This window comes from Pyrgilauda ruficollis, unplaced genomic scaffold, assembly GCF_017590135.1.
Source record: "Pyrgilauda ruficollis isolate IOZ18807 unplaced genomic scaffold, ASM1759013v1 scaffold12, whole genome shotgun sequence".
In the NCBI taxonomy this organism is placed as follows: domain Eukaryota; kingdom Metazoa; phylum Chordata; class Aves; order Passeriformes; family Passeridae; genus Pyrgilauda; species Pyrgilauda ruficollis.
Genome location: NW_024510321.1, coordinates 12,482,411 through 12,495,017, shown reverse-complemented (window position 1 = coordinate 12,495,017; position 12,607 = coordinate 12,482,411). Strand labels below are relative to the sequence as shown.

Genomic DNA, 12,607 nt, shown 5'->3' with positions numbered 1-12,607 from the left:
GCAGAACAGAAGGTCCAGAGAGGTGCAGCAAAAATGATCAGTGGAAAAACTTTTGTCTGAGTAACAAGTGAACCAAGACTCTTCACGTTGTAGGGGAGGGCAGTGCTATGATGTGTATAAAATCATGGACAGCACAGAGCACACAAGGAGGGCACACAATGGACACCCACTGCATGTAGTGCAGAGTAGGTTCAAAATCAACAGAAGAAACTTATTCTGCCAGAATAGAAACTTCTTCACAGAGGAAACTTATTCACACAGAGCTGTGAAACTGCGTGCCTCAGACTAATGTGGATGTAGCCCCATTTCTCTTCACAGAGAAAAGCAAGGACAATTTTTCCCAAAGATTTTCTGAAAAAGACAGAAAGAAGCTTCAGAGAAGAGAAAAACAATTCTTATCTCTACTCTCTACTCTTGTTATTTTGCACGTGTGAAATGTGTTAAGATATTGTTTACTTGAAGTAATTTCTTAATTAGATTCTACTAAAGATTGTTTTGTTTCTTTAACTAATCAGTCAAAATTGTGTCTTAACTGTCAGGAGACAGTCACGAGTTTTCTTCAGTATCTTTTAGTATTCTTTAGTATTCTTTATAGTATAGATATAGTATAGTATAATATAATATAACATAGTTTTAGTAAAGCGAATGTTCAGCATTCCGAAGCCTTAGAGTCAGATACCAATCATTCCCATGACAGGAGCGCCCTACTTTTACTAAATGTGGATGCCAAAATTTTCATGAATTCAAGAAGTAAGCAGGCAAATTCACAGAAAATTAAGCTCTTAGGTATGAAGACAACACAAGTCATTTAGGAATTCCAGAAGCCAGAAAATTCCAAGCAGAGAATTTTAGTAGAAGCATGAGCATATACCTTCTTTTTTCTTAAGTTCTTTCTCGTGTTTCTGCTTCAGATGATAGCATGGTTCTGTGTATATTATTGCATGTCAATTGTATGTATTAAACTGAGAGGAAAAATATGAAAATAATGTAAAAGTCTATGCAGCTTATCAGTGGAGAGTTGAAAGTATGGCATTTCATTCAGGAGTAGTAACAAAATTAATAGTGTACCCTGAAATCTAAGTATAAAATACCGAATGCTAAATGACTAGGTTTCAGACTTCACAACATATTTTGCTTAAATATTGCACTAGATCTAAATAATATATAGGAGCAGATTTTCAGGTGGGCTGACAAAGAGTAAATGGTTTCCAAGAGATGATTGTAGGCTGTCAGAGCAGAAATCCATGAACCCAGAATGAACTTCAGAGAGCACAGGAGTTGTTCCAGTCTGTAGAATCAAACCTTTCTTTCTAGGAGAATTCATGCATGAGCATTCACAGCTTTTTTTTTGAAAAGCTTTTAGAAGTAGGATTTCTAAAAGATCAGAATCTCTCACACCTGTTCTACATCCCCTGCCAGTTCAGTTTTGAGATGCTGAGCTCACACAATTCAGATGTGTTAGTTACGTGTTCAACATCTTAAAAAATGCTACAGTGTTTGTTTAACTCACAAATTCCTAAAAGTTGGGGGTTTTTTTCCTTCAGTGGAAGTAGGTAGGATTTTTGGGATAAGTATGGAGAGGTATATAAAGGACAGCTAGTAAGAATGCTGGACCAGATCCTGCATAAAAGACAGTGACCATTGTCAAGTATTGAGCAAAAGGTTTTAGCAGGTTCAAAGCAGCCTTCCAGATCCCAGTACTACATGTTAGGCATTTTGCCTTAGTTCTGTGGAATTCTGTCCTCTTTTTAGTGCAGTTCTGTCCTCTTGCCACCTGATCTCAAATCATTTTGATGCGTATTCCACCACATGTTTTTATCTTGTTGAGTGACATCAACTTGATTCTGTCATTCCTTGTATTGGGAATGTTATCTTTCATGTCATCTAATGATTCTGGGGGCAGGTCTGGGTTGGGGAGTGGTGAGCAGGTAACTGGTGAGAGCTTTTTAAGAAGCTTTCCTTTCATTGCCACCCAGGTGGCAATAATAATAATTGTATTTTTGGAGACTCACCCATTCTGTTATGGAAACAATGAATCCCACAGTCTTTCATCACCACAGTCTTGGTGTTCACCTTGAATTTCCTAGTTTTACTGATTTTAAATCAGCAACTAGCAATTTTTTCCTTTCAAATGTCATGTTTGATTTGACTAGACATATGTATCATGGTTGCCCACCTGTATTCAACCAGCAAAATAATATATATCTCTGTTTTAGCTCTTTAATCACTACTTGCATCTGAGCACATTTCTTTTTTAATTAGAATTGTGCAATGTCATACATCTGCTTTGCGTTAAGGACTGTAAAAATCCAGAAAGTGCAGCTCATTTGCTGCAGTTCATTTTGCAGTCATTTGTTCTTAGAGCAAGGAAAATTTCAACTATAGCTAGTGATTTTTTCTTTATGAATCAGGATACTGTATCAAGAAAGTGATAAGAGGAGAAAAAGTAATTATGGTTCATAAAATGTATTTTTAATTACTGTTTCATAATTATTTGAAATCTTATATATTAATGATATAAAAATTGGTTTCATTGAATAAATATTTTGTCTTCAATGTAATTTATGTTTTGAGGCTTTCTATTAATCTATGAAAGTAAAGCTGAAATTAATAATTAAACTTTAATAATGTAAAATTTTGCTAAAGTGTCTTACTGTACATTGAACAGAATAGGCCCGTGTGTGTGTCATACATCATGCCTGCTTGTCTGGTGACCTGTCTTCAGCTGATTACAGCCATGGCTTATGACTGTAGCTTTTAGTTATCTTGATAAGACACCCCTCAGTGGTCTGCTGCTTGTCCCCTGCGGCTGATGGCCATCCCTGGAGCTGTGGTGGCCGAGGGTGACGTAACCTCTCTAATTGTCCTTGCTTTTCATAGAGCAATGTCTCATCGTGGAGACACTGACTGCTGGTGGTGCCAGATTTCTGTGATCCAGGCTGAATTATTTTATTTAGCTAGTCACTACTTTTAAATGACATTAGCTGAAAGTAAACAGTACTGAAGTCTGAAATAGTTGTGGCTCCTTCACTGGGAAGCCGTAACTGTTCCAGGCAAGGTTTTATGTGTGTTTTATTTTCTGCATGGAATATTTTGCCAAATTAGAAGCCCCTTGAAGCCATCATTTATGTATAGTCAATTTAATTTCTTTCAGAGATTGTAAGCAGTTGTCTCTACGTATTGCTTTTGTATTGAATATACTTCAATCTTTATCCAAAAAGGTTTACTGAAATTTATTCCTCCCAACTTCAGCATCTGCTGTGGCGCCAGGCATTGAACAAGGCTTGTGAGCTTGCTGTCCTCTTCTTTCAGTGGTCACTATTCTGAGGAAACATCAAGGACAAAAGGAGAAAGCACACAAAATTATGTACAGATAGGGAAGGTTTAAATTTGGCTGTAGGCCTGAACTGAAGAAAGGAAAGGGGGAGGATGATTTCCTCTGGAATTGAATGCCAGATGCCATAGTTCCTATGAAACATGGAGCCAAAATCTGTCTGAGCAAATGGAGGCAGCAGCTTCCTACTGCCACCCATTCGTCTTGTAGGGTGCCAGGAGCAAATCTGCATTGCTAAAGCTAAGATTTGCAGCCATGAAGGTATCAGTATGGTATCATGTAATGGGATTTTGATTTTAATTTTAATTAGCTAAAAATACAGTAAATTACAGGGTGTGATTGTTTTTTTAACCATTGTTTCCATTAAAGAGTGTTAATACATTCTTTGAAATCAAACACTTGACTTTGAAAGCCGAGCATTCAAAAAAAGTTGGAGAATGTTGAAATGAAGATTGTTCAAACTGTTTTAATTTGTCTCTTGCATGTATGCATAACGATAAGATCTTTAATTATGTGATCACATAATTTTTTCACAGGAGGGATGCTGCCCAGAGAATAAATCAGGGGTGTTTATTAAAGGAAGCTGTTGCCTCCAGAACCGTTGCCTTAATTGCTGGAAAGCAGAGTGATTTAAGTAGTGGGCTGCAGGAACCAAAAGCATTCTCTCCAGGGCATTTCAAAGCTCCACAAAAAGACTAGATTTTACTTTCTCCTTTTGAAAGAGGTTTTATGTGATTCTGGAAGGTCACTTATTTGGAAGTGGTCTCTATGTTTCTAGTTGCTGTGGCACACGGGCCAAGGTACCTGGGCTCTGGGCACAGCTGCATTTGGAATGAGCACAAGTGTGCTTTGAATGTGTAAAACACTGTATGAATGCAAAGTCCTCTGAAAAGTGCAGCTTGGAGTGCTCTGCACTGACGTGGCAATGCCAGGATTGCCAGGAGACTTGTCTGGATTTTAAGCAGCCAGGTTCTAATCTCCAAAATGGAGATAGCATCACCCTACTACAGTTCAGTTAATTATATGTTTTGAAGCATTCTTTCTGAATACTATGTAAGGGAATTACATAGAATATAAAAGATGTCATCATATAATTGTACAATTAATAGTTACAATATATTGCATATAAGCATATGCCATACATTCCATATAATATGGAATCCCATTCTGGCTAGCATCCTATAAGGGAAGCTTTGGGAACACTGCTGGCTGAAGGGAATAAGAAGTATGAGCAATCACTTTGCAATGTAAACAAATGAGGCAGAAGGCTACAAATACTCAGTTCACTCTATAAAACTGAGCATTCCCTTTGCATTTGCTATTACTGCACTAGATGAGGCAAGGATCTTGCAGAAGGAAAGCAGCATGTAATAATTTAGTTAAAATTATGTGTAGATATGTGAGTGCTTCTGTCATTTTAAGTGTTTGACTTTCTGCTGTGTTTGGTGATGGGTTGCCTGGCTGCCCCAAATGTGCTAAGACCTTTTAGATGCAGCTTTGGCAGATATATTTTCCCCAAAGCATTTTGGGGAGAGGAAAGAAAAAAATGTTAGAGCCAGATTTCTTTTTTGCTTTATTGTCTTGCCTTTTTGACAACTGATTTTTAATGGAAGAAATGGAAATCCTGAAGACCAGTTGTTCCTTGCTTTTTATAAGGAAGGAGGGGTTTTTAACTTTTGCAGAGTTTGAACTTGAGTATGGTGAGGATGTATGGAAATGTTTCAAGGTGAAGAGAGCCATAATGAATATATTTTATCTGTAATGTATTTAACGAGGAAAGAAGAAACATTTTTTCTTCATTAGTCGAATTCTTGAAGACAAACTGATTATGGTTTTGTTTTCCATAAAACCACTCTAAGTCTAATATAAGGAATGCCACTTAATTTCCAAAACTAAACAGGAAATTTATTTTTAAAAAATAAAGTATTCATTATCTACATCTGAACTTATCCCTATAAATTTTGATCCCTGCTCTTAATTATCTCTTTTATGTGTGGCAAATGTAAATATGTTGTTATTTTGTATTAATAATACTCTGCATCTAAGTGTCAGTAAAACCCAATCAAGAGAAAAGGCTAAAATTATTTTCTGCTTCCTCTTGTTTTAAGTCTGTTCTGACACTTTTTTGAAGTTGCATTTGCCATTTCTCAGGAGAATAAATTCATAAATCTCGTCTGCTTTGGTGAGGGAATTCGTCTCCTATATTTGTATGTCTTCTGTATCACACAGTATTATAGCGTCACTTACAGAAGCTGTTTTACTTTGCAAAATCAGTTAGAGGATATTAAGTGAATATCAATTTATCAATTGGAATGGACCAGATACTAGTTTTTAGGCAATTTGCCTAAATTTGCTGTTTTAGAAGATGTCAATACCATGTGTAGTAGGGAGTTACTACATTTTTCAAATAGCAGTCTGTAAAATACGGAAACATTGAATGATTGTTTTAAACTGAAAAGGCTCTTTTGTCATTCTCATGCATGTTTTAGATGATACATTTTTCTCCTGAATTGGAAGGAAATGAGATAGTAGCCTATCTGTTCATAATATTATTCACTTTTCCTGGTTACATGCATTTTTAAATGACTAAAATATCTACTTTAAGAAAAAAAAAAAAAGAGCTAACTTCAGAAGAGCAGGAGCCTGGTTTGCTATTTATCTACTTTAATAGGCAGTATTTCACATGAAAGAATCAGTCTGGCTTCTTGTGAACTAACAGTGACAGGATGCAGGTATCATAAAGTACCATGCTTATGTGCCTCCCAGGTGTAATTCTGATAACCACTGAAGGAGTGCTGCAGCCAAGTCTTGTTGGTTTATCCGTCTATAAATTTATTCTCTTTCTTAGACTGTATTTGAAGCATTTTAGTAAGAAGTTCAAACTTGGCAGTGAAGAAATAATACCAATGTAGATCTGTTTCATAGTTTAACTTCAGTGTGAGTAACAAGGCATTTAAACAGATTGTGAAAGTAATTTTTTTCTTAATACAGTTTGCTTACAATTCCTTACATTTTAAGCTGAAATAACCATAACTGATCTTTTGTGCCTTCAAATGAAGACTGTTTTAATAATAATCTGCTCACATATGACAGACACATACATATTGTCATGTAATCCTTTGTCCAAAGACTTGCAATATGTTCTCCAGGCTAAGAAAGTACACTTATTACCTTTTCATGGTAACTGGGCAAATATTATGTGTGATTCCCTAGCTAAGTGATATCTGTAATTTTTCCTTTCACATTCATCCTGCTGAGTCTTTAATGGGTGTAACTACAAGAGCGTTTTAGCTTGGATCAGGAGCACTTAAGCCATTCTGAAGTCAATCTCATTATTGTTCCCACTTGTTTCCCTGTGATTCCCACAGCTGGAGTGTGGGGTGCCATTGGTTACAGGAGGAGGCAGTGGGAAGCAGGCTGGGGAGCACACAGTGTGTGCCTGCAGGAAAGGGCTGGCTCCATGGGACCCCGAGAGCAGCTGGGTGCCTTCTCTGAAGGGTGCTCAGCCTGGGCCCACGGGGTCTTCAGTGCCATAATAACCATAAATGAGACACACAGCAGTGCTGGCATCCACATTGGAGTGATCCAGATGGAATTCTGTTGCTCCACTGTGGCTCCAACTCTGGAGTAGCCTGCTGCCTTTCCTTGTGCAGCCTCATATTGGGTGTGCACAGTGAGAGGTGCTGGGAGCCCAGGAGCTGTCAGGTGCTCCTGGTGTGCCAACATTACAGCCAAGCTGCTGACAAGGCAGTGCCATCCCCATGGGGCAAGAAGCAATAATAATGTGACCCCATGCCATCAGTTAACAGTATGTTTGTTGATCAGTATTTTGTTTTTGTCTCTCCACAGTCACCAATTATAACAATGTGGTAGAAGGAAACTCAGACTCAGATGATGAAGATAAATTGCATATAGTGGAAGAGGAAAGTGTAACGGATGCAGCAGACTGTGATGCTAGTGTGCCAGAAGATGACTTGCCAACGGACCATATAGTGTTACCAGAAAACAGTGAAAGGGACGGGAGTACAAACACTTGTTGGGAAGATGAAGGTATGTTCATTTCTACTGATGATACTATGTAAACAAAGTTTTCTACAATGAAGATTCAATAGAACTTTTTTGGTCCCTTTATTACTGAAATAACGTGTAAGATTTACAATCAAAAAAGATATAACATATTTTTATAACATATTTATTATACCATACTACATGTTCTTCATTTATTATTTGAAGCAGATTCAGAGGTGCATTAATTCTGTTGGCATTGTTTATCAGGAGTTTCCAGACTGTAGATGTAGCATTCCAAAGGCTGATTAAAGACTAGTTACTTGGTCTTGGTTTTTTCAAGTCTTTGCCTGGCAGGTTTCTGCTAGAGCTCCTTGTAAGGTTCAGGATTGGCTCAGCTTGGGGAGTAAGCAGTAAACAAAAAACTTGAAAAATATCAGATGTTAATTTCTCTCTTTTTCACAGAAAAAGTAATTTTTAGATTATTAGTTTTAGAATTGGCTATGTAAGTCATAATGAATCATTATTTTGAAAATACTGGAACAAGGCAAGTGTTGCACATATTATGCAGAAGGTTTAGAACCTGAAAATTTTAAACAGACAGGAAATGGGCCTTTTTTTTACTGTGGAATCAGATACTGAGTTTCATAATATCACACAGCATGCTTACTTTTGAGCCAAATTGGGATAAATGCATAAATTAGTGGAATTTACTGTGGAATTTGGCCTTAATGCCCTGAAAGATACAGAATATTTTTCAGCATATCTGAACTCCAGCCACAATTCCTAGCATCCACCTTTTAACACTGGTGGTTTAATACACAGTGCATGACCTTCCATCTAAATAAATGAAAAGCAGTCATATGGCCCCCGACTGCAGTCCAGCTGAGAGCTCAAAGAATAGCATCAGCTCAGCCTGTTTTTACATAGCTGCTACTGCCAAGGTATGCTGTGCTGGGAAATGAGTATTTTGGAGCTAAATTATTGGGTAGGTAATTTTCTTAGTTCTCCTGTAATGTCTTTGCTCTCCTGCAGGCTTCAGAAATTGTGGTTACATTAAAGTGGGCTCTGGGTAGGCTTGAACCCTTCAAACACAGGTGCAGGAAATCTGAAAAGGGAAGGAGGAAGAGCACTGGCTCCCAGACATTTGTGTTCAAGACGTCTTGGACTGGATGTCTTCTGGATATGTACCCATCACACAGCATCTCAGGCTACTTTGAGGGTTTTCAGGGCTCTAGACATGTGATACCATCTTTTTTGACTCCTTATGTGAAATACACCATTTTTAACCTTTAAAAATTTGTTTGCTAAAATTCTAACTTCTCTTTAATGTTAAATTCTTCTGTGGTTGAAGATTTGAAATGTAAGCAATGTTTCTCTGCTTTGGAGTTTGCTAATGAAGACAAAATTTCTTTGGTAGCCAGACAAAAGATTAATCAATTGCCATACAAACTTGCTCAACAACCACAAATTTGCTCTGTAAAAATTATGTATTCTGAAGCCTCTTTTGTAACAGTCTGGAAGAGTTTTTAATTTGATAACAGGGTTTTTTTTAAATAAATAGTTGAAATTTCTGGCAATGGCTATATGAGAAAAGTGAGGCTACATTAGGTTTTATGGAGCTTTGATTTGCTAGGGTAGAATACTGTTTACTCTTTTGATAACTTTCCTAGAAGGAAAGGTATGAGCTGAAAATCACCTCATCAGTCTTGGCTACATGTTAGAAATATGAAGAGGGAGGTACTGAATACACGATCTCGCATACAGGGAAATGTTCTGGGGTAGATGGTGTGCAACTGTCTTCAAAACTGGTGATTATCTTTAGAAAAATATACTCTACAGCAGTTTTAGTAAGTTGTGTTTCATCAGTAAAGTAGTACTCAGTAGTTCTGGGTTTAGCTGAACTTGACAGAATGAGTTTTTTGCATATTTATTCTGTTCATGAATTGCCAAGAATAGAAACAACACACATAACATTTCTGTATCAGATTAGTTTCCTTCCGTTTCCAGTCATTCTAACTGAATTTCTAAAAGACCCTAGGAACAGGTGTTTTAAATATAAGGTGTGTTTCTCAAGAGGTTTAACTGAAACAGTCCTATGGGTTTAAAAAAGTGAACCACGTGTATCCTGTACATGTTGTTGACAGTGTGCCAGCATTCATGTGTGCAATGATTCTGTACTATGATTTTTCCTTGCTTTAGTTAGAAGTAAAAGCTATGCTACAATTAAAAGAAAAAAAAAAAAAAAGCAGGAGTTAAACTTACTGCAATAATGCTCTTAAAAGAGCATTAGTATGTACTATAAGTATTTAGCAAACCTGGAGGTTTCAGGACTGGAACTAAGATATCTTTGAAAAAAAACATAAATATGTTTTATGTTTATGCACTTTCTGGAATTCAGAAATTCCTTTAAGTCATCAAATTTTAGCTTGAGCCTATATGCTCAAAAGTGTGTGCTGGCATTTGGTGGGTTGCGTGTGGCATGTTTTTGATCAAAAAGCAAACAACCAATCAATCCTGCAAGCTATATATAGTGCTTGCTACATGAATATCAGAAAATTAGCTCTGAAGAATTTAAATTAGAAGCTCTCTGGATGGACTTCGGAATTTATTTCCTTCTCTGAAGATAAAGACTGCAGTGGAAATTTCAGTGAAGTTTGTCTTTCTGCCTACAGCCAAAATTTCCACTTTGCTACTGGTTTCAGTTTGATCAGTTATCTTAGCCATGCAGAGATCTTTACTGTCAGCCAATGTCAGTAGTTGTCAGGCATGTCTGCTGCTAGTTAACACTGTTCCCTGTCGTCTGAAAATCATCAGCATTTAACCCTGGGAAGCCCCACTGTGTCTCTTAGCAGTAGCTCGTAAGCAGTGATGAGACGTAGAAGCCCAAGAACTTGTTTTACAGCTATCTGGTATGTCCAGCTGCAATACCAGGATGGATACTCATGACCTAGCTGCTATTTGTGGAGACCTCTATTTGAGCTGTCATTTAGCAGGTAGCTTGGATTTCCTCTGGAACTCAGAGCTGTGACTTCTGCTTGGTGGAACAGTGTCTTAAGGTCTGTTCCCCCATCATCACATCCCACATCACATCCCATTCCGTTGTTTCCCAGCTGTGTGATAACTGGGCTTCTGAGGGCACAATTGCAACGTTGCCTGTATTTGTGGACCATACATAGCTATAAAGATGTATATCTATTTAATATTTTTCAAATTATTAATTATTCCTACAGCATTTCCCTGTGGAAAAGGGTTTCTCCCTGTCTTATGCCCTGCTTTTAGTCATTCGGAAAAGAACAGTGCCAACAGAGATTAGGATTTTTAGAATTGAGAGGGAGTTTAACTTCACCAGATTAATCTGTAATTCCATAAATTCCTTGACATTCTCTTGGGAAGCATAAATTTTATTTGTAATGAAGCCAGTGGAATTTACTGGAGACCATGTAATTGAAATTTCCAGAGTAATAACTTACTGATTGATATCCCCCCTCATGTAGATCATATTTCATAATGGAGAAAAATCACAACCATCAAAACCCCTCCTTTAAAGGAAAACAACGGGTTTGTATTGTGTTTGATTTCAAGAAATTAAATTTTAGGTTTAAATTTGCTTCGCGTCCAGTCGTCCATCTTACAAACTCTGAACCAAGTCTGGTACCATGACCCAAAATCTGAGGGAGTTTTTTAGATGTCAGTTGAAATTAAGGTAAGATTAGAGAGTTGCAGTTTCCTTTTAAACACATTTCTTGTGTAAAGTAAGAATGTGTTTGAATTGTCACTATTTGCAGATACCTTGGGTCTGTGGGCTTTGGTCAAAGTAGGAAGAATTAAGCTTTTCCTTTGAGGAAGCTGGTATTATTTGAGAACTTAAAATTTCTCCTAGGATTTATCATCTTCCTTCTATAAAGGAGAAATTGGCTTCTTCTGTAATTAAAAAGCTGGAATGTTCTGGGTTTTTCACTTGCCAACCTAAAGGATTTCTTCCTGCGCTGAAGTGAAGTAACAGAAGTGTAACAGTTGCCATTTCAGGTCAGAGCCCTGTGTGCTCTAACCTTCTGCATCACCTAGAAGGCTTTTTCTAGAGTGTAGGTCTGAAGCATCCAAGGATTCCATAATGAAACTATAAAATTACACTTCAGTTTCACATCTATTGGCATAGCATAGTACTGATAAAGAGCAAACCAAGCAATGTAGCTCTCCTATGTACTCCTGCCATGAGCCAGGTACCGACAGAAATGTCAGCAGTGGCTTTTCCTGTGGGAGCTTCCCAGTCTGTGCTAACCAATGAACCAAAATGAAGAACAACTTGGCTGTTTATTGATTCGCACCAACAACCTGTTGGTGCAAATTAGAGTTAAAACTTCCATGCTGCATCCTTGAGGGCTGCAGCTCAGCAGAGCTGGCAGAGCTGGAGCAGCAGGTTGGCTCCGCAGCGCTGGCTCTGCAGACTCATACCGAGTATTGGAATCGATACGTGGAGCATATCTGCAGTGCACGGTTGTTCTGAAGGGGGAGCACGTGATTAAAATCCTTTTTTGTTTTTTAATTTTTTAAGGCAATCACAGCCTTAAGTGGTTTCCAGATCATTTGCAAGAAAGAGAACACATCAGGTTGCTGTTTGCAGGCATTACCAGCAAATTATCAGTCATTTCTGAAAACCGCTAATTGGACAAAATAACATAACTGCATTTGTTTTATGATGCTCTGATTTCTGGAAATAATATTCCAGTGTATCAGATGTCTGCATTTGTAGATGGGGTCACTTAAGGAGCTGACTCTCTATTTGCTGGTGAAACACACTGTCCATGGTTTACCTCTCCTCACATAATGGTCAGTGTTTAGTATTGCTTCCTTTTTAGGTTTGGTTTTCTTAAGTATGAAATATCTTTGTGGTTCAGCTGATCACACACTGCTGAAATAATGTGCCATCCATATTTCTGAAAGAACATTGTGTTTAAATGCACTTCTAAACAAGACAGAAATGGAAAGCACTGATGAAGAAATAACTCAAGTATATTAAGTTGTTGGCGTGCATGTGGCTTTTGTTGTTGTTTTGCGAGGTTTTCTTTAAATATTCATTCTTTTTGTGAAATGTGCTATTTCAGCTGGAAAAGAAAGAAAGGAAATCCTGGGGCCTGAAGCTCAGACAGATGAAATTGGATGTACAGGTATTTCTTTGTTAATCTGAGTTCCTTATTCATAAAGTGCTACTGAATTTTAGTTGGGTATCATTGCAAAAGCTTTGCAATTCTCCCACCTCTGTTTGTA

The 12,607-nt window shown here is 37.5% G+C and overlaps 1 protein-coding gene across 4 annotated transcripts in view; it reads left to right on the top strand.

Moving 5' to 3' along the window:
* ZEB1 (zinc finger E-box binding homeobox 1) overlaps window positions 1-12,607 on the top strand; it is a 122,491-nt gene that overhangs the window by 91,215 nt on the left and 18,669 nt on the right. For 3 of the 4 annotated variants that reach the window (XM_041487005.1, XM_041487014.1, XM_041487034.1), the window contains exons 2-3: window positions 7,184-7,384; window positions 12,445-12,507. In XM_041487005.1, the coding sequence (XP_041342939.1) occupies window positions 7,184-7,384; window positions 12,445-12,507 (264 nt within the window). The remainder of the gene's footprint in view (window positions 1-7,183; window positions 7,385-12,444; window positions 12,508-12,607) is intronic. The other variant, XM_041487023.1, reaches the window with a different exon arrangement.